The sequence below is a fragment of the Hylaeus volcanicus genome, chromosome 7, assembly GCF_026283585.1.
Source record: "Hylaeus volcanicus isolate JK05 chromosome 7, UHH_iyHylVolc1.0_haploid, whole genome shotgun sequence".
Taxonomy (NCBI): domain Eukaryota; kingdom Metazoa; phylum Arthropoda; class Insecta; order Hymenoptera; family Colletidae; genus Hylaeus; species Hylaeus volcanicus.
This window is the reverse complement of record NC_071982.1, coordinates 19620980-19641175: the sequence shown is the minus strand read 5'-3', so window position 1 is coordinate 19641175 and position 20196 is coordinate 19620980. Positions and strand designations below refer to the sequence as shown.

Here is a 20196-nt window from a genome sequence, read left to right as displayed (position 1 = left end):
AATAAAAATCACAATTATAACTAACATACATGAAAATTACAGAAGATTATAAACTTGATAAACCACACAAACAATTAAAGTTAGATGTTACTAAAAATATTAAGAAGTAAGAAGGACAGGAAAAAGATGAATAATGAACTATGGAATACTGTTAAAAAGTTGCAAATATACGAGAATATTTCGATAATCAATCAATAATTCGATAAACAGGATACATTAACGTACAGAGTATAGTTATAACTTTGTAGTTTTGGTTGTACCATAACAAATTTATACAATAGTAGAAATTCATATTTACCTGACGCGTTTTCAGTTATTGGCGATGTAAATTTCGTTCACGTATTTTCAATTTATTGCTTCCAATCATCACAAAACATTCTGAGTAACAATACTTATCAGTAGAGATGAAATGACAAGTACATCATATCATATTATAACAATACACGTGAATGTTTTGTTTTACAACAGTATACAAACGTTTTATAATGACAAGTAAGATAAACAATTACGCCGCACGATTAATCGATTAATTTGCATTTCTTAGGGTTAACTTCGATCTCACTTTCAAAATCCGAATCGCTCTCCGACGTTAGCCGATCTAAAATTGATAAAAATTGATTAGATTCCACGAGTTTACGAGCGAATAACTCGCGTATTTATTTTCAACATTTTTTCTTTTTTTATTTACTTTCAACATTAACCGAATCATCTTGTTTGTTCACGAGGCTACTTATAAAATCGTTAATTTTAATTTGAATATCCTTTAAAGAAGAAATCACACCGGTCAAATTGTTCCCACTCAGATCTAAACTGTTATTATTCTCGTAAATACACTCGTTATTATCACAAATTTTTACGCGAATATTTGCGTTATTCATGATTTTGTTTTCCAATAATTTTTCATTGACCTTGTAAAATATTTTCATCCACAACATGCATGTAACATAAGTTTTATATTGGTCAATACTCATAAAAGCTTGTACTATTTGCAAAGCGAGCTGGTGTGTTCGTGTTATTTTTCAAAATCTTAAAATTTACTAAAGAAATAACTTTGCATTATGAAACATTCATTTAATATATGCCATTCAAATATTTTTTAATATTATCAATGAAAGGATGTGGAGAGTTTCAATGAAATTTCATAATTTTCGAAGAATGCACGCGTTTTGTCGTCAATATGCAGACTCGCCATTAAGTGGGTCGTGTCGCATCACCACGCTTGTCATTTGTTGGAACTAAATATTTGAGACCAACTATAGCGTTATATTGAACACATTGTATAGCTGTATAATAAATGTGGTTCTTAACCTGTAACGTAAGAAGCTGTACTTGACAGACTGTAAAGGCATATGTTTACATTACCAAAATGGTTCTACTGGAGAACGATGTGGTAATTGTTGATATCCACGAAACTGTTGTTTTAAAGATTTTATGTTAATTTTAATTTTAGTTTCTAGTGGAGCTGACACGACTTTTTGACAAGTCTCGCATTTCTGGTTCTGTAGTGCTCACTATTAAAAGGTGTAAGTACTCTCATTATTATTGTATAAGTAGTTCAGAAGTTAGAGATTTTATCCAAATATTCTACTTGTCTTTTTAGTTAATGGACACAATAAACCAGTGCCTAGGGAAGGCAGGCCTCCTCTGCCAACTCCAAGCGAATTTCTCTGTTTAGTGAGAGCTACTTTGAGATCCAAGAAAATTTCTACTGTTGTATGTATTCATGTTTTTCTAAAATGTTTTTCTAAAGGAAACATGGTGCAGAAATCATATATTTTGTGTTACAGATTCATTCCAAGGATGTAAATAAATTTCAACAAGCATATTGGAACCTATTAAAGTCAAATATCAACGGTCTTAAGAAATTAAAGAAAGTCAAATCTGCGAAACCTAAAGTTCATTGACATAATATACAACAATTATCTATAATATGTTATTATTAATACTTTTGTATAACGTGAAATCTATTTCCGCTAATGTATAATGCGATACTATCTAAGAAATAAATTACGCTTTATGTAAATAATATTAATACAAATGACTGAATAATTTTGTACGTTTTACACGAAGTATTTTACTTTTGTAGTTTACTGTAATTCCTTGTAATAAGAACATTTTAAAAGAAGAGAGTGGATACTCTTTCTTGAACTGATGCACATATATTGGAACACCCTGTAGAAAATGCGGATACAGGAATTCACCAATCAACGAACGACACAAATAATACTGTACTTATAAATGATGCATGATGATGCTTTAAATAAATCATAACAAATTGTACTTAACTATTCACTGAATTTATACTTTGTATGCCTCGTACCAAGCTGAAAAACGATTTTTATTTCAACAACAACATTTTGGCAATAGTTACGTATTATTAAATATTACCAAAGTAATGAAATTATTTTTTTTCGTTTGCTAATGAAAATAGCAATAAAAATTTTCTTAAAATACAAGGAAACGGTGTATGTACATCGAAATGTTGTTAAAATTTACTTCCATGTACGGAAAACGTGTGGTTAGGTAAAAATATGGAAGGCGTGCCCCTTGGCGTAGGCCATTTTATTGTGCGTTCGGTTTACAGGGATTATTCTTCCAGGGGCAAATGAAAATGACCGAAACAAGCTTGGAATCGTAATGTAAGTGTCACAGGAATACCAAAAACTTCGACTTTATTCTTGGTACTTTTCTCAAGTACTTTCTGTTTTTTCGAAAACGTAATTATCGAGTTACAAATGTAACTACGATATTTTAATTTATGTGCACGCATTCTTGGTTGTGAACGGCGACTACAAAAGTGTGTGTGATTTTCGGAAAAGCCCAAACAATCTTTCGTTACTCTTAATTACAAGGAAGATAAACAATGGAGAATATACTGGGTATGTATTATTTCTTTTTCGATTAATCAAATTGTACTTAGTACGTCGGTGATGTAAAATATACGATGTGCATCATTTTTGTTGTAGAATTTGTGAAAGTTGAGGACACGGTGATGATAACACATACAACTTTGGAGAACTTATTTGGTAACTTTTTATGCATAGTTATAATTTATATACATCTTCATATTGATATTTGATTATTGCAGACTCACATAATGGTCAAGAAAGTATTATAATGTCCACTGAACCAGAATCCAGTGACATGAAAGGCATGTATTATTTATGTAGTTTTTTTAATTGATTTTAGTATTTTATGTTGTCTGATTTTGTCTATTTATTTATTGTGGTGTTGTCTATTATGCTTTTGCAGTTATTGCTCATGGTGGTGAAATTATTGAAATTGTAACAGATTATGAGTGTGTAACATGCCATCGTGTTTTTCAGTCTCAGGATGTAAGAATTTAACTTGTTTATTTAATATTATTTTTAAATTCAAAGTAAACATATGTATTTTATGACACATTTCTTATGAAATTATTGATCATTTTAATAGATGTTGAAGGAGCATTTAGATGTGTGTAGGGAAGAAGATGATTCCATGAGTATCTTACAACTAAATAATCTAGAAACGTATGATTCGGATGAAGATGATAAAGATGACAATTCATATTGTCTTGTTGATACCAATACCGAAGGTATATATTACAATCTATACATGTTTTTTTGTTTAAACACATACAACATTTGTGCACTAATAATTGCAGATTCTACTTCTGATGGTCAAAAAAATAATAATTATAAGCCAATAATTATGCCAGTACCTGACACCCAATGCCATTGTTGCGCAGAAGACTTAAAAACAGCTCATAGTGGTGGTGAATATAAGTGTTCAAACTGTGACCTTTCATTTAAGAAAAAATCATCTTTAGAAAGACATGGTATAGTAATTCACTGGCAATGCAATTCTTGTTCTTGTAAAGAATGTGGAGAAACGTTTAGTGATAAAAAGTCATTGAATAAACATCGTTATACCACTCATGCCGATAGAAAAATTTACAAGTAAGCATTTAAAGGAATTTTTATGGTATTCTTTGATTGTAAGAATTAATAACTGCATAGTATAATTTAATGAATTTCAGATGTGAACCCTGTGATACTTATTTTTCTCGAAGCTATCATTTAAATCGTCATATAATGCAGTCTGGTTGTCATGGCAACATTCTTAATACATACAGTTGTCAAGTACGCATTTCCATATTAGGTATAAAATTCGTATACAGTTAGACAAATTACTTAAATGATATGTTATATCTTAATAGGACTGTAACAAAGTTTTTACGCGTAAGGATAATTTACGCGAACATTTACGTACGCATACTGGAACTGTACAAAGACAAAAGAAGCCTTGTAAATATTGTTCTAAGGAATTCTTTACCAGTCATCAATTGATAATTCACGAACGTGTACACACAGGAGAACGACCAGTTCAATGTGATTTATGTCCAAAAACATTTTTGTCATCTCTTGCATTAAAGAAGCATAGACGCGTGCATACAGGAGAGAAACCATTTGAATGCAAATTTGTAAGTATTGTTCGTTCTAGTTCTAATTTTAGTTTTTCAAATAGTATTTTATAATAGTTATTCTCTCGCATCATTTTATTACAAGCAAGCATTATGGATAGGGAACGTGATGTAAGTTTTTACTGTCTTTAAATGCCTGTATTTATAGTTATTAAAACAATGTTTAGCGGATAAAAATCAGGCTCGTTTAACTATACCATACGAATTAAATTTAATGCTTCATAAAACAGCGTTTATAGGAAACTTAATTATTTTAGTGTCAAAAGAAGTTTGCTGCTAAAGAAACTTTAAATCGTCATCAAAGAACTCATACTGGTGAAAAACCATATGTATGCCAGTATTGTGGCAAATCATTCATTCAGGCAGCTCAGTTAAAAGCACACTTATTTCATCATACTGGAGAAAATGGCTTTTACTGTGATGTATGTGGTAAAGCATTTAGTCGAAAAGCTCGTTTAAATGTTCATAAAAAATTTGTCCATGAAGGCGCAACTCCATTTACATGTAAAGTTTGCAAGAAGAGATTTATAAGAAAAGAAGATCTCGGGAAACATACATTACTCCATACGGGAATTAAATGTACGATACAACATTTTTAATTTCGATATTATGATTTTTAAGTAAAATAAAAAGAGAATACTGTGTCCATTGGAAATGTTTTTCTTATTTCAGCATTTAAATGTGACAAATGTGATAAATCGTTCTCTACGAAGTCTTCCTTGCAAGCTCATTTGAATACTCATAGACGAGAACCACCACAATCGTGTATCGAATGCAACAGAGTGTACATTCGACAAGATTGTTTAATGAGGCACATCAAAGCAAAGCATCGTGAATTATTGGAAGACGTTATGAACGAAGTGGAGAAAAAGCATTTGCAAACGCAAATGTATAATATCGCAACAATTGCTGCGGAGAAAACAAAGAAAGGAGAGTCTAGGAGACTTACTACCGATGAATTACTAAAAGCTATTTCGGATCTTTTAAAAATATTAATCGATGATGAAACCCTTCAGGTATGCATTAGTATGACGTTTAATAATAATAATAATTATTATCATTACGCTTGAATTAACGTATCTTGCATTTTATAGCTGTTTGGGTGGCCTGATGCCCCTATTCAAGATATTTTAGAAGCCGTGATTAGAAGATGCGGTCATCCGCCGTTAACATCAGACAGCGGCTTACTTTTTACTGAACGATTAAGGGAGAATGTTAAACTTCTGTTTACCGTTGTTATACAAGATGAAACAGTTAAATCTCTCTTAACAACAAAGACAGTAGACGATGTCATTCTACATGTTTTAGAATTATCAAAGGAATATACGCCAAGCTCGTAGTTGTACGAGAAGAAACAAAAATTGTTAATATTTTTATTCACGAATGAAGTGTTCATTTTTTCTTTTTTCATTGGTATTTTAAATTTTTAATGAATTATTTTCTAATGTGGGATTGATTTTGACGATTGTGGAAACATGATACCAATAGAATTTGGAAATACATAGCATAGTTTACTTGATATTGTTGTTACAGTGTACTATATAATATTACAGTTATTAAATTGCATTAGAATATTAATTTGATATATTTTCTCATATATTTTCTTTCTTGCTTGGATTCGGAATTATAAATTGGGCATGCCTTTTTAATTATTATCCTTTAACATAAACATGGTTAAATTTACTGAACATTTTATATTCAGCAGTATTTTTATATAATATACATTGTTTACAAACTGTATGTAATGTATACATTATTTTATATATCCTAAATATATATTTTTTCCATGATATATAAATGGTGTTCTACTGTATATAGATTATTCCATTGTTAACAAAAATATTAATTATTTTCAGAAACATATAGTAATATCATCAAATATCATTTTAAATCATACTCACGATTTCTCTTTAGTTTCATAAATAAATGATCAAATTTACAATTATTTTGTAAGCTTTTCCGATGTGATTCAGTATCTTTCTTGTGATGTGTTTCAGTTCTCATTCCGATCAAAACAGATAGCACGTGGAAAGAGGTTAGGAAGTGTTGTGTTCGATAGAATTTGTATATTTGTTTAAATTTTTCATATTTCTTATTCATGATGATTGCATTAGATACTACGGCAAAAATCGGCAAATCACCGAAAAAACCTCAAGGTCCGAATTGAAATCTATTTTAACATTACAAATTTTTCTGTACGAAAAGTATTTAACCTAAAATTTTGATCTCTACAAAATCTTTTCTAAGAAAAATTCTACAAATTTATATTTATCTCATTGTATTTTATTCAATATTCATATTAAAATTTTGATTAAAAAATATTGTTGCAGTGGAAATAAGGGAAGATAGTGATGATAATGAACAAGACAGTGATGAAGATGCTATGGAATCTGAAGAACAGGAATTGGAAAGCGCAGATAAAGGATATAGAGATACAGATTCCGACGATGATGAATCTAGTACTCATAAATCTGAAGGAAATCCAAACTGGGCAGATGCTATGCAAAAAATTCTGCGTACAAAGAAACCTAAGCGTAAGAAGACAATAGTTTTATCTAAGGCAAAAAAATTATGTGATGTAAAGAAAGAAAAAAGCCAAGATGTATCATTTGAGATTGAAAAGGTGAAAGAGGAAATTAAAACAGAAGAACCAGAGGAAACTAAGAGTAAAGTACAAAGACCACTTACACAATTGAAAGAAAGGAGAAAAGACAATTTGGGTATTAGAGTAAAACCAAGTATAACAGATAGAGAACGTGAAAGAGTATTACAAAAAATTGCTACAAAGTAATTATGTCATTTTATAAGGATAGAAGTTATTTTAGTTATTTGTTCAATATAATTAAAAATATTACCTTCATTTTTTACAGAGGTGTAGTACAATTGTTTAATGCAGTAAGACAGCAACAAGGGGTCATTAATGAAAAGTTGTCAAAAGCTGGTCCATTGGAAAGAAAACGAGAACAAGTACTTAAAAGTATTGATAAAAATTCATTTTTGGACATTCTTATGGGTGGAAGTAAAAGTATTCAAGTGGATAATGATGTCAAAAATGAATCACGTGAGAATGAGAAAAATAAGGAAGAAGTAAATATGTTACACTTTACATAAACATTATTTTAAGTTGCAAAAAATAATAGAACACTAATAAAAATGCACAACTTTGCTTAAAGGAAAAAGGAGTATGGAGTGTGTTAAGGGATGACTTTGTTATGGGAACAAAGCTGAAGGATTGGGATCGTAAAAGTGATAATGAAGATTCTTCTGCACCAGAAGATATAGATAGTGATAATTAAATTTTATGAAAATATAGAATGTTTGTGCATCTATCAAAGAATCATTTATACAAAATTGATTTGAAGGTATGTTGTCACTATTTCTGAACTCATCATATTGGAAAGTTATTATTACTGAATATGTTAGTAGAATCAATTAGAAATCATTTTCAATATGCTTCTTTATTGTTAATTTAATCTTTACCTTTGCATTAAAATCTATTAAAATTGTTGCCCTTATTTTTTAAAACAATTTTTGAAAAAAAAAAATACTAAATTTTTATTAAATATTTTATTTTAATAATAACTTATATTTGATATTTCTTGAGCTACGCAACAACAGTAATAATAATGTGAACAATGTATAATTTATCATATGTTTATACGCATATATGTGATTCTATCTAAAATTAATTTTCATTTTTCATTTTATTTATGCCATTTACTTATGGCTTAAGAATAGCGCGATATTTTTTTTTTTTTTTTGTAAAATGATACAATACACCCCTTTGTGTATTTAGGTCACATTATTTTAGAGTAATGAGTCAAATTTAATTTAGGTCCGTACTTGCATATACTTGATCTGTACATAGGACTTATCCTGTCTAACAGTCATTCTATACACAGCTTATTTATATATATTTTCTTTTTATCATTTTCTCGCAATGATAATTATGCAATTAATATGTTATCGACTTTATGGACATGTAGAATTAAAAATTTTAAGCATTTTGAGCTAAGCTTGTATGCCAGACATTAACGAGCTTGTTACATTTTATAGTAAAATAATATAAAAAGCAAATGTACAATAAATGGTATCTAGCACGAATTACTAATAACATGTACAAAATATTTAACTCGATTTACGGTAATTATTTCTCTTAATATTTACCGAACCTATTGTGTAGATTAACCTTTGGACGGACTGAACTAATTTACCACATTGTTTTCTCTCAATTATTGTGCCATAATTAAATTGATTGTACATTTCTCACATATAAAATTATTTTTGGAACTTCAATTATATAATATTTGATGATTTTTCCTGGTTGTTTTGGATAACAGCTAACTAGATTAGTTTAATCGTTTGTACACGTTCTGGTAGGCTTTCTTAAATATCGTAATTATTGTATGATGTTTGTTTTTATTTTCGAGTAACGTAAAACTAACGAGAAAATTATAAATTTTCCAACTTCTTTTATTCATTTTTAAATAAAAAATTAAAGGCTTATTTTAATTCGAGAAAACAAATAAACAGATGATAAATTCGATTGCAAATAATGCTACTATTTTATGTACAATTGATGTTTATAATTAAAAAGATTAATGAAAAAAAGCACCATGGAACCGAGAGCTGTGCAAAGACAGTATATGCTCCTATCATAAATATATATTTTTTCAATGGGCACAATTATCAACATATACACGATAATAACATTTTTCGTACCGAATTTTTTTAAAATCACGTGTATTTGATAGATCCTTAGATTTCCCGTTATACGCGACTTTCGCGAATATCAGCAAGAGCTCCAAAATTCCTAGTCTCCTCGTCGGAATAATTAGACTCGGTTTCTAATCTCTGGGATCTACCAATGCTGTCGTCAGCGTTTCTGTTTCTGAGGTAATATTCCGTTGGATTAGATTCGTTGTTGTGATTGGTTTCATCTATTGTCTGAGCATTCTCAAATGTATGACTAGATTGATCTTCTAGCGTCCTCGACCTATCAATCTCATTCGCGATGGTACACCTGTTCTGCAAGGACTGACCATTAACACGATCCTCAGGCCGGGATAGTCGAACATAAATCGCTTCTGTCTCGTGATTATCTCTCTGCGAATTGTCCACGTTGTTTCTGCTCTCTTGGCTAATTCTCGACATGCTTCGAGCTATATTTCTCGTGTTCATTAATTCATTTCCCGTGGCTACGTTTCTAGATACCTCTTCGGTACCGTTCAGAAGCACTCTTTCGTTGTTTCGAATAATGTTATTAGGCGCACAATGATTTTCATTGTTGGGCAATGGCTCAGCCTGTCGTTGACTGTCGTTTTCATTCGCTATGTGGAACGAAGTCTCGTCTTGGTAAGTTCTAAGGGCCTCGAAGTTAGCGTTACTGAACACTCGCGGTACCATCTCCTGTGTCATTCGATAAAGTTCTAGTTCGTTGTCTACGTAATAACTGTCGAGTGGATTGCTGATGATGGATGGATTCCTCGAAATGTTTCTTCGTGGAAAACTCTGACTCGAGAAGTTCGTCACTGTCGTTGCGTAGGGATACGTTAACGCGTTCATGGGGTTGCCTAGTATGTGGGGACAACCGTCCAGGCTCTGCATTTCGATCTCTTCCTTGCCGTCGTGACAGTAATTGTGTATGTCTATTTCGTGGGGAAGATTGGCGAACCTGATGGAAAACATGAAATCGCTGAATAGTAAGTTTAATTTACCCAGTAAGATTAATGATTCGATAGCTACGATACGATATGCGTAACATTAAACTTAGAAGAAAGACAGAATTGTTGGTTCACGCTAATGGAATTCATGTAGGTAATCAACCTGTGCAGTAAGATATCGGAATACGATGGCGGCATGTCTGACTCCTCCTTTCCGTAGATACTTTCGTACGTTGGAGGTGGAAAACAACCTATGGATCCTAGACTATCTTTGCTAGGCGTTTCTGCATCCATCTCGAGTATGCTACCCTGGCTGTTCTGAAGCTGATGCCGATTTATGCTGCGCGGGTTCCTTTGAGCGCGTAACATACTATCACCTAGTTCCACCAAGTCCAAACCTGGCCAAAAAATAAAACACGGCGCTGTGAGATTAATTGAATTTTCCAAGTCGAAGATTTCAAATTAACAGAATAATCTAATCGAATAATATTCCTCCTGTGTCGTAACGTCAGTACGCAATATGTAAAACATGCGATATACCGCGCTACGGTCAGATCAAAATCGATCGACCGCTTAAGGTCATTTGCCTTGCTGTGAATAATGCCAGACACGACTCCCACTTATACGTTACGCCAGTTCCCCTCTTGGTATCGGAGATGGGCAAAGTTGTTATCTAAATAAAACTGTCGTGGAATAATTTAGATCGAACGAATAACAACGTGGGCCTGTAACTGTTCGAATCAATTAAATCATGCGTTTTCTCTGTGTATAATCTGTTATTAGAACTTTGCCCATCTTTGCTTCGCACGTTTGTGCGAAAAGAGGAAGTCATAGGTGGCCTCGAGCGGCCAACTCGATTAGATCCGACTAACAATTTTATTCTAGGTCCTATAGTCTCTTTTATCGAACGCAAAGCTACCAAATGCTTCAAACAGTCTACGTTACAGAACTCAGAAGAGCCTCTAGGAATCTATCTTTGGTGACCATTGTTTACTAAGCTATTATCCAGTTGCAATCTCACCAGTGGGATCCGTTTGGAACTGCGTGAAGATCGTACCATCCACAACAAGCATCCTACCGTGTGGCAAAAGTATAATCGTTGGCGTTGCTACCATCGCCTGATCGCTATTGCCGAATCGCGAGTCTGGTTCGGGATCCTCGAGGCGACAACAACAGTGTCGTCTGCACAGAGACCTGCAGAAGGGCGCACCCCAGCAACAATAGGCGAAGATGAAGCAGAGCACGGCGAGCATCACCAGGAGAGCGGCTACCCCTTGGCCCTGTTGAGCGGCTGCGAGGGTTGGCCCACCGGCGACGCCGACACCGACGCCGACGCCGAATCCTAACCCACCGCTGCTACTCATCTCTTCTGAAACGTTACATCTGATCTATTCGACGGTTATGTCTCTCTGTCGCGTGAACGTCCTCTTCTTCACGCAACAAATGTATTCCAATCCGCAATGCGGAGCTAATAGCGATACCAACGTACGCGTAGCTTGGCAATTATCCAGGCTCATGCGATGAATTTTGATAAATTTTATCTTGATTTCATTTAGTAACGTTACTAACTAATTGTAGGAATATTTGTACTCTATGTCATTGTACTCTTGTTATTAATTAATATTGGAATTGCCAGGTCGATTAATGTGAAAGATGTATCTCAAACTTCTTTTAAAAGCTAGGTATTTACTGATTACTGATGTTTTGTGATCGTTAACGTTTTCTCTTGGTTTTCAGGTCGAAATAGCCTACTAAAGAAATAATTCTGTCATACAGTTAAAGCTACGCTTCGTTTTCGTACGAAAGTGAATGTAATTTTGGGTATTGGAACGCTCTCTCTTATGTTAATAAGATAAATGTCGTTCGTTCGAAGAAAAGGTAAAGTGAAAGTGGGAGAAGAGCGGGAATCTTGTCGCGTAATATTTCACGAAACGTCCGTTTCACGTATAAAATTAATAAATTCATTCATTCAGTGTTTCAAAAATAAACGCGGTAGATCGGTTAAATATTACGTCAGGCAGATCAATCAAAACATCGGGTCAATCTCCCAAAGAAAGATGCAACAAAATAACGTTGACCCCTTTTAAATATCTTCCAAGATCTTACTCGTGGATGTTCGTGATCGCTGAAAATATTTTTTTTTCCATTTAATAACAAGAATTTACGAGTCAAAGCCGACAGAAGTTTTAGTTAAACAGATATTGGCTCTCTTTAAATATATTTTTCGAATCGTCTTATTTTTCAAATATATTAAGTATTCGATTTACCTGGGGTGGTAATATTGTACAGCCAAGTGGTCCCCGTGGTGGATGTCGCTTCCGTTATCCTGCGCGACCCGTAAACCATGAAAGATATTTTCCTGCGCCTCTCGAACGGTTACTCGTATTATCCTCGGCAATTTCCAAACGCAACGTAATCACATTGTCAATCGTTGCACGCAACCCGTTGCATCGTGCAATTCCGTTCAAGTTTTATAATGGAACTAACAACGATGAAGCGTAATCGAATTAAAAATTGTGCTCGCGTCAATCATCGTCGATACTCATTTCCGTTTCAACGGTTTTATTCTACCCTCCCCCCAGAGAAAAACAATTAAAAATTCCGTTTCTTCCGTGCACGTTACTCTCCCGTGATTAATCGAAACAACGAGTCTCGAGTCCGTCGCATGAACAATGACATTCCGAAGAAGCGAATAATCTCGTCGAGAAACAATGGTGTTTACTGTGATTTTAATGATTCTTGTGACAAGTTCACAGGAGGATCTCTTCATTAAGACATCGAGCGTGAAGTCGAACAACGGACACTGTCATCGTAGAGATACTCTTGACCCATTTCAATATCTCCCCACTTTACATCAACCTGCTGCTTTTCGCCTTCGATATCTCTATTTCGCAATCGGGGGACCTCGTCCGTTGGTTCGATATTTCTTTTTCTATCCCTTCAGCGAGCTACTGAGCTCCCATCTCACGTCGAAGCTAGGCTTCTCTTTGTTTCTAATATCAATTTTATCGTGTTTCTTTTTTTTTTTTTTACGTTCTTCGTATCATCTCGAATCCTCGAGTTACATAAACGTTATTTTTATTTTTTCAACTATAGCAAACAAAATTGAATCAATCTTAGCGAAATTCGATTATTGGTATCGACTGTCATCAGTCGCAGTGTGACGTTGATAATCGCTTAATCGCGCGTCGTAAATAGTTCTCTTCTATCCAATGTCTCAATTGCTGCTAGATATATTTCCGTAAAGTAATTTACGATGTTTTACGTTGCAACAGTGACGACTTTTCAACGGTAACGTTTTCCACGTTTTTTTTTTCTACAATTCCACATATACCGTTCGTCTCTTAAATCGAATCACTAACATCCCCTTCGTTTCGTGACTCTGACGTCACGGACTGCAGATGAAGCCGCGCCATATTATTTACTATCGATGCATTGTGCATTCACGCGATACGTCTTCGAATTATTTTCTTCTTCCAAGACATTGGATTCCTGTGTAATGTTCGGGCACGTTACTGTCATTTTATAGAGAATTCATTTGGCGCTGATCGGAGCGGTAAAACGGTAGTCGATAATTTTTTTTTTCAGATTTGAGATTGATTAATCACAATATCGAAACTGTCACTTTCTCAACTTAACACGTTAGAACGATACATTATGTTACGATTAGACACGCATTACCGTCGAACACAGGTACGAAATCACATTGATACATGTGGCAATGTATATTTAGGCCGAGGGCTGGGTTTCACGTTCGTCACGTTTAATCTACTGTATCTTGATAGGTCCACGATTTACAAATATTGATTTGCAAGCAGCTCATTGATAATATTAACCTTAATTCTTTGTATTTTTCTTTTTTTTTTTTTTAAATAATCGTCACAAAAAATCTTGTTAGTTTTTCGTTGTACGCTGGTATCTATGTAGGTTACCAGGAGATCGCGAGGGTTGTGTCGAATGTGCTACTACCCTCGAAATTCTCCGCACCTTGTGGGACGCAGCAACCTCTTCACGGCCCCTCGAGACACTGGGCAACGATTCGTCGGTAGTCTCCTCAGTGGCGCTTGTTTTATTTTCCCACCCCTGTGCATAGAATGGAATCCGCTGTCACCGCACTTCTTCTACCCCTTCTTCGCCATCCCTCGTAATTTTAGCAGTTTCAATATTTCTCCTCTAAATTTCTTTAAAATTGGTTTAACGCGCTTTATTCGAGGAACGTCTCGGAATTTTATTTACAAATACAGGCACGAGAAAGTATTTCACTTATATTTAATAAGCTCGCGTTATAAATACGTAATCGAGTTATATAAATGTATAATTCAGCAATAGACGAGAAGAATACAACCAGACAAATTTATTTGGTCAGCTAAAATATTTACAGTAACATTATATAATATATAAAAGTATAAGTTTATGTCTCTGGTAAAATTGATAACTCATTCTTTTAAGGTTTCTATCTCGGACCTACATGAAGTAATAATGTAAATTAGGCACTGATTAGAAGTTCCTTTAGATTGCGATAAGACTGTCGTCTCCATTCCAATGGTACTGAATCATCGTCAAAAGCATGAAATTGCAAACGAGGTGGTGTTGTTCCTGGTTCTTCTTTTAAAACCTGCGATAAGAATCGTATTACTAACAAGAAAAAATGAACATAAAAGAAAGTTTGTCTTGTATGTACCTTGTATAACGGTTTCTATGCAAATTGATTAAATAAAATGCAAGCAACAAGAAAAACGAAATTCGTAATTAGCGCCAACCAAGTTCAAATCGAACCGCCAACTACAGAGAGTCATGCACACACGCAAAACAACGGGCAAACGAATTTCTGCTCTGCCATCTAGGGGTGATGGTGGAAATTAATTTGTCCCTAACATAGATCGCGGAACGCAACAATCCATTGATGTAATAGTTTTGTTTAGTTTGTTTGGAGCAGAGATGGCCAAAACCCTAGACTTCGAATAAATCTGAAGTTTGCCGATGTGTTTGTCTCGTTTCTTCCTCTGGGAAATGTTCGAAAGAGGAACGGAGATAGACATATCAGCAAACTTCAGATTTATTCGAAGCCTAGGGTTTTGCTCATCACTGTTTTGGAGTACATGCTGCACGATGACCAACATTTCCCACTTGCAGTTCCCAACCGAATACAGCCAAATGTTCCTATTTCGTCAAGGTGGTTCTCACGTATCAAGCGCGCATATCTGTTTTTTTTTTCAAATTATAATTCTCAACTGCTGGTATCGTTAAAAGAAACCTACAATGTTCGAAGAACTGTACACAAAATTGTATACGATCTACTTTCAATTTTAAATTACCAGGATGAAAGTTCGGATGCAAGGTTCGTTTTGTTAAATTTAATTCGCTTTATAACTTCGTTAATTAATTACGCCAGTTAGAACTGTACAATAGTGATATTTAAAGGGCAAAACAGTTCGCGATCCTTGCGATCGCGAATTTGAACCATTTCGTGCAAAGATGCTCGCCCTTACAGTCCATTGTTCATGGAAAGTCATTTAGCTGCGAAACGTTTCGTCGAACGATTGTCATAACCGCATTTCTGCGCACGCATATCTCGATTTCCATTCGAGTCCCTTCGAGATCGTTTGAAAACGCATGCCAGAGAGACTGTCCGACTGAGTTAAGGTACGAGTGCACGGGTGTGTGATAGGCTATCGGTGTCGCGTCGATGGGTACGTCGGTGGTTGTTCGCTAAAACATCATCTCACGTTGTACGGCCAGGAGAGTTATGTTTAATGAGTTGTTGTAACAATTCGTTGGAACGATGCAGAGAAGTGGTGAGTAATGGAAAGTTTAATTCAATATGGGGGAAAATATGAGAATTCGTTGGGTCGCACGGACGACCATTTTGAGGGCGCCAAATTTTTGCGTCAATACACAGCGCCGTGACTGCCCGGTCAATACGGCAGCCGACCTAACCTACCAACTATTTGGTAAAACGACTTCAACTGCTTTAATTTAGCCACTTACACCACGTTACTGTCTTTTTTTCTTCCGTTTACGACAGATTTATAGATCCTTGAAATTTAAATTCGTTCGAGGCCCCGTTTCGTGCGTTGCGTTGTTGGGTATCATTCCTCGATCTTTTTTCCATCGTATACAATGTGTTTTTTTTTTTTATGCGAAACTTGCCGACGGTCAATGTTACGAAAACATTGGATGAAATTTATGCTGTTGCAATGGTACGATGACACGTGAATTATCATTGTACATTATGAATAAGGGATTTCCAGTTGCCATAGATCGTAATTTTACTTGCTTTTCTATCGTAGAATATTCGAAATGCAATGTTTACAGCGCAATTAGGTGTTGCCTCCTCCTTCTTATCATAGGCACTTAATCGGCGTAGACGAGTAATCTAAATAGCGCGCAGTAGATTGCTAGCTCTAATTAAACAAAAGAGAAGTCAAAACAAACCATCTTCAACGGACAATCTCCGTTGTCTTTCTGTTTATTTAAAATATACATAACAGTTATGACGATGGACTGGAACAGTATCGAATTGAAATATCACCGTGCAGTATTATTCAATTTCAGAAATTTACACGAATTCAGAAAACTAAACGAATGCATTGTGTTAGTAACTATAATAATTTTGAAATTATTTAAAATTATTAGTTTTAATATTGTTACGGAGAATTTTACGTTGTACGTTTTGTTAGTCACGTTGCATGACGCTCTCGACTAGCTCGTTTTCTTTGGTGCATGTAACATTAAACTATTATTCTACACGGGTCGGTGAAATCATATCTGTCGCATGTATACCGGACTTAGAAGTAACGCAATAATATGGCATCATGACTGACCGTCTTTTTGCTTTCTTTTCAAAAGAAGCCCTCGTTCGTTTCTTAGCGGAAGAAAGTTACCACTAGATCGCGAATTTTAACGGTATAAAAGTGTAACAGGTTCGAAAACATTTTCTTTCGATATAAATGGACATTTCTGTACTTGGATTAGTCAGACTCGACCATATAAATATTAACGAGAATGGAGGAATTTTAATCGGTTCTGTCGTTTGTTTGCGATACATTCCAAACATGGTTTATTGTACATTCATTTGACCTCGGAGCTTCGAATGAATAGCGATCTGTATTCAAGAACATCTCGATTTGGCATCCCTTTGTATCGATCAGAATCAGATATTTCTTCTGTATAAACTCCATGTATCTATTTTGATAGAAGCTTTTCGAACCTCAAAAATTCAACCTCGCATCAGTCGAAATCCTACAGTGAGCGTAGAATGTATTCGTACACCGATCAATTTTCCAAAAAACTTTTCTGTGAAATTGTAGTTTCTTAACTTCTTTTTTTTATAATCAATGATATTTTACGTATTCTCGGAAGTCTCCAAGATAGGTATAGTCCGAACAATGCGAAAGGTGGATGAAAGTATAGAAGCAATAAGTATTTGTACGATTCTTATGACGATTTTTATTATTATTTCACGATTTATATTATGTAATAATAGTCACATTAGTTTATTGCTCCGTGCGAATTAGAAAACATAAAATTTCCAGTAAAGTACTTTTAAACAGTTGTCCGAATACTTCTTGGTTCAACATTTTCAACTTACATAAATAGCTATTTTTTTTTTTGTAATCTATCTATTTTAGACATTTCCGAGAATACGTAGAATGTCATTGTTTATAAAAAAATAAGTTAATAAATTACAATTTTACATAGTTCTTTTTGGAAATATATCCGTGTACGAATACATTCTACGCCCACTGTAAATATTCCCTGAACTCGAGCGAACGTACGAATAATCTCTAAAAACCCTCGAGTACAAAATCTCTACTTCTGGAATTCGATTCCCCCGCCACCTATCGATATTTTGTACCGAGAGTTCGTTTAACGTCTCCCTTCGCTATCGACGAAAATCGTGCAAAGAGTCGTCGAGCAATTGCAATCGCGATGCGCGTTGCGTACGATTGTGATAGTTCGACGCCTGATTGACGAGCAAGTGTCACGACACCTCAGAGGCCGCGTTGCTCTGACCGTAAAATAGAAAGAAGGGAAGAAAGAAAGAGGGAGGCAGCAAGCCGGTACGTTTAACATTATAATTGTCTCGCGCTGAGAACAGTCGAGCACTTCGTCGGCACGTGAAACACGCGGAGAGACTCGAGAAGCCCGATCGCGAACCGCGGAGAGCCTCGTCAAGATTTTAGTACACTTTCTGTATTCGATCTGTAAACACGCTAAGAGCATATCGACCGATCCGTTCCGCGCGTCGAATAACTCGTCGTTTTTCGCCGTTTACCGACGGCGATACCTTCGTACGCCGATATAATCACGTGTGTAAAGTGTTCCCGGGACATTGCTTTTTAATCGAATCGCGCCTTGTCAAAATCAACACGTTCCGTCGGCTTTGAAATCCATATGCGTAAGAGTATGTTGCCTCGTTGAGGGAGAAGTAAATTAAAAAGTAAAGAAAGTCTCGTTTTGGGTACACGGTTCGCCAAGAAACAGACATTCGTGCGTTTTTGTTGTCTTTCTCGGACAAAGGACGCGCTGAAAGGCAAAGTAAACAGACGAACGCGTCGTTTATCCGCTGATAGTGATCTCTGGAAGGAATCTTTATCAACCTTATCGGCTCCCTGCCGGATTCGTGTGGACACAGGTCGTGAGATTTCCAACTGTTCTCGTTCCACGCGAACGTTCATATAAACGTCAGGGCGATCGTTGCCTCATTCGTAATCCAATTTCGAGTTTTTCTTCGCTTTTGTAGCGCTGCGAAACCTTAGCAGTTGTTAATTGTATCACGGTTATCTTGGTCAATCCAACTACACGTTAACAAGCGTCCAGCATCGGAGCTCAGTAACCTACCGTGGTCCTAGATCGAGCGAGGCTCGATAAAGAGACACTGGAATCAGAATATCGTTCGACTTTCTTTTGATTTATTTTTTATTTTATGCATTAGACGAAGAAATTAATTCTGTGCATATTGCGGCGCACACTTGTAATCCGTTACTCAAGCTAGAGTTACGAATGATTGAATATGAAGATACAAAATTAATTTCTATACCCAATAGATCGAACACTGGATTTTTTCTCGTCGATTATTCAGTGACTTGAGATTTTCAGATTTCAGTGCATTCTCGTCGAGCCTTAATTAATCTACGTCTGCGATGGTTTAATAGTATTTGATTGCTAGGCTCGTTCAATCGTCCCCGACGAATCCAGCGATTCCTGAGATCCGACCGCGAACTTTTCGTGGTTCTCTACTTTTTGGGGTATCTATTTTCGGTTCACGTCGGCTCTTCGCTCGGTGTTCCCGTGATTTCAGCGAGCGTACGCCCAAAGAAAAAGTTCGATAGCGGCGATAAAAGGGAATCGTTCCTGATGATCGAAATGGAAACCTCCACCGTGGTGTTCATCCCCCAGAATGCACGTAAGCGTCTTACTCTGGCTTCCTTAATTACTCGACGATCGTAGTACATTTTTCATTCGATAGAACCTTACCGGTCATTCTCATCTCGTCTTAATTGTTGGTGAATTTTTATTGTTTAACGAATATTCTTTAAACGGAAATAGATAGAGGTCAAAATAATTAGGAAATCACCCGACTTCGGCGACTATCGATCTGCAAATTTCTACTTATGATAACGATAACAACGTGGACTTTATCACACTGCAGCTGATACGGCTGAAGTATTGAATGAGCAGAAAAGTGAAAGGGAGATAACACGGATACAAACTTTAGCTGTAAAACTTAATCCTACGGTACTTCGTATAAGTTGATGCGATCTCTTAATAGTTCTAGATGGCATACAACTTACAAATTGGGTGATACCATGAGAGGCGAGAATATGCAAATTTAACCCTCTGCGCTATGAGGTCACTTTTAACGAGATCTCTAATCGGGAATGTTTGGCGAGATAAGTTTTATGTGCACTTCGATACAAGAAGTCATTCTTACCTTTTCTAGGTATACTAAAAGGTTCTTTCTGAGCAGTCTCACGAAACCCAAATCCTGAGGAAGCAATTATAGTGCAAAGGGTTAAACTCACGGAGATAATTTTCATCGTAGGATGAACTAACTTAAGATTA

General features: G+C 35.3%; 6 protein-coding genes across 11 annotated transcripts in view; 4 read left to right on the top strand and 2 right to left on the bottom strand.

The window, feature by feature from the left end:
• Positions 1–298: 298 nt before the first annotated feature.
• Positions 299–1109, bottom strand: LOC128880247 (uncharacterized). The gene is made up of 2 exons (XM_054130111.1): positions 689–1109; positions 299–598 (listed from the first exon to the last, which is right to left on the bottom strand). The coding sequence occupies exons 1-2, from the start codon at positions 969–971 to the stop codon at positions 519–521; spliced, it is 363 nt and encodes a 120-aa protein (XP_053986086.1). The 5' UTR covers positions 972–1109; the 3' UTR covers positions 299–518.
• Positions 1110–1229: 120 nt separating this feature from the next.
• On the top strand, positions 1230–2046 carry LOC128880246 (signal recognition particle 14 kDa protein). Its single transcript, XM_054130110.1, has 4 exons — positions 1230–1390; positions 1451–1523; positions 1601–1713; positions 1788–2046. Exons 1-4 carry the CDS (start codon positions 1367–1369, stop codon positions 1902–1904), a joined length of 327 nt encoding a protein of 108 aa, XP_053986085.1. The 5' UTR covers positions 1230–1366; the 3' UTR covers positions 1905–2046.
• Positions 2047–2379: 333 nt separating this feature from the next.
• Positions 2380–6041, top strand: LOC128880238 (zinc finger protein 883-like). 2 transcript variants are annotated; one of them, XM_054130092.1, is made up of 12 exons: positions 2380–2639; positions 2799–2879; positions 2967–3026; positions 3089–3151; positions 3253–3335; positions 3436–3577; positions 3647–3941; positions 4022–4124; positions 4202–4465; positions 4723–5044; positions 5138–5481; positions 5560–6041. In XM_054130092.1, the coding sequence occupies exons 2-12, from the start codon at positions 2864–2866 to the stop codon at positions 5803–5805; spliced, it is 1938 nt and encodes a 645-aa protein (XP_053986067.1). In that variant the 5' UTR covers positions 2380–2639; positions 2799–2863; the 3' UTR covers positions 5806–6041. The 2 variants fall into 2 exon arrangements, with proteins under 2 accessions (XP_053986067.1, XP_053986068.1); XM_054130093.1 differs by lacking the exons at positions 2380–2639; positions 3253–3335 and having other exon boundaries at positions 2861–2879.
• A 299-nt stretch (positions 6042–6340) lies between these two features.
• LOC128880244 (RRP15-like protein) lies at positions 6341–14833 on the top strand. 2 transcript variants are annotated; one of them, XR_008457789.1, is made up of 5 exons: positions 6341–6621; positions 6796–7252; positions 7336–7552; positions 7639–7827; positions 14578–14833. XR_008457789.1 is itself a non-coding variant. In XM_054130106.1 (4 exons), exons 1-4 carry the CDS (start codon positions 6564–6566, stop codon positions 7759–7761), a joined length of 855 nt encoding a protein of 284 aa, XP_053986081.1. In that variant the 5' UTR covers positions 6341–6563; the 3' UTR covers positions 7762–8758. The 2 variants fall into 2 exon arrangements, 1 of the variants encoding a protein (XP_053986081.1); XM_054130106.1 differs by lacking the exon at positions 14578–14833 and having other exon boundaries at positions 7639–8758.
• On the bottom strand, positions 8899–14525 carry LOC128880241 (uncharacterized). 3 transcript variants are annotated; one of them, XM_054130097.1, is made up of 4 exons: positions 12396–14525; positions 11150–11494; positions 10292–10526; positions 8899–10139 (listed from the first exon to the last, which is right to left on the bottom strand). In XM_054130097.1, the coding sequence occupies exons 1-4, from the start codon at positions 12472–12474 to the stop codon at positions 9236–9238; spliced, it is 1563 nt and encodes a 520-aa protein (XP_053986072.1). In that variant the 5' UTR covers positions 12475–14525; the 3' UTR covers positions 8899–9235. The 3 variants fall into 3 exon arrangements, with proteins under 3 accessions (XP_053986072.1, XP_053986073.1, XP_053986071.1); XM_054130098.1 differs by having other exon boundaries at positions 11150–11516; positions 12396–14524; XM_054130096.1 differs by having other exon boundaries at positions 11150–11497; positions 12396–14523.
• Positions 14834–15647: 814 nt separating the features above from the next.
• Positions 15648–20196, top strand: part of LOC128879765 (septin-7) — a 36153-nt gene continuing 31604 nt past the window's right edge. For both annotated transcript variants that reach the window (XM_054129219.1, XM_054129218.1), the window contains exon 1: positions 15648–15923. In XM_054129219.1, coding sequence (XP_053985194.1) covers positions 15882–15923 — 42 coding nt within the window. In that variant the 5' untranslated portion in view covers positions 15648–15881. The remainder of the gene's footprint in view (positions 15924–20196) is intronic.

Bases quoted from the DNA above. Each gene is read 5' to 3' on its own strand.
- LOC128880241 (XM_054130096.1), bottom strand. From the start codon at position 12,474: ATGGTTTACGGGTCGCGCAGGATAACGGAAGCGACATCCACCACGGGG. The intron at 11,498-12,395 runs GTAAATCGAATA...GTAACGTTTCAG, and splicing joins GTACAATATTACCACCCCAG to AAGAGATGAGTAGCAGCGGT. The intron at 10,140-10,291 runs GTTGATTACCTA...GTTTTCCATCAG, and splicing joins TCCGATATCTTACTGCACAG to GTTCGCCAATCTTCCCCACG.
- LOC128880244 (XM_054130106.1), top strand. From the start codon at position 6,564: ATGATGATTGCATTAGATACTACGGCAAAAATCGGCAAATCACCGAAA. The intron at 7,253-7,335 runs GTAATTATGTCA...CATTTTTTACAG, and splicing joins TTACAAAAAATTGCTACAAA to AGGTGTAGTACAATTGTTTA. The intron at 7,553-7,638 runs GTAAATATGTTA...CTTTGCTTAAAG, and splicing joins ATGAGAAAAATAAGGAAGAA to GAAAAAGGAGTATGGAGTGT.
- LOC128880238 (XM_054130092.1), top strand. The intron at 5,045-5,137 runs GTACGATACAAC...TTCTTATTTCAG, and splicing joins ACTCCATACGGGAATTAAAT to CATTTAAATGTGACAAATGT. The intron at 5,482-5,559 runs GTATGCATTAGT...TGCATTTTATAG, and splicing joins TCGATGATGAAACCCTTCAG to CTGTTTGGGTGGCCTGATGC.
- LOC128880247 (XM_054130111.1), bottom strand. From the start codon at position 971: ATGAGTATTGACCAATATAAAACTTATGTTACATGCATGTTGTGGATG. The intron at 599-688 runs GTAAATAAAAAA...TATCAATTTTAG, and splicing joins TGATTCGGTTAATGTTGAAA to ATCGGCTAACGTCGGAGAGC.
- LOC128880246 (XM_054130110.1), top strand. From the start codon at position 1,367: ATGGTTCTACTGGAGAACGATGTG. The intron at 1,524-1,600 runs GTAAGTACTCTC...TTGTCTTTTTAG, and splicing joins AGTGCTCACTATTAAAAGGT to TTAATGGACACAATAAACCA. The intron at 1,714-1,787 runs GTATGTATTCAT...TTTGTGTTACAG, and splicing joins CCAAGAAAATTTCTACTGTT to ATTCATTCCAAGGATGTAAA.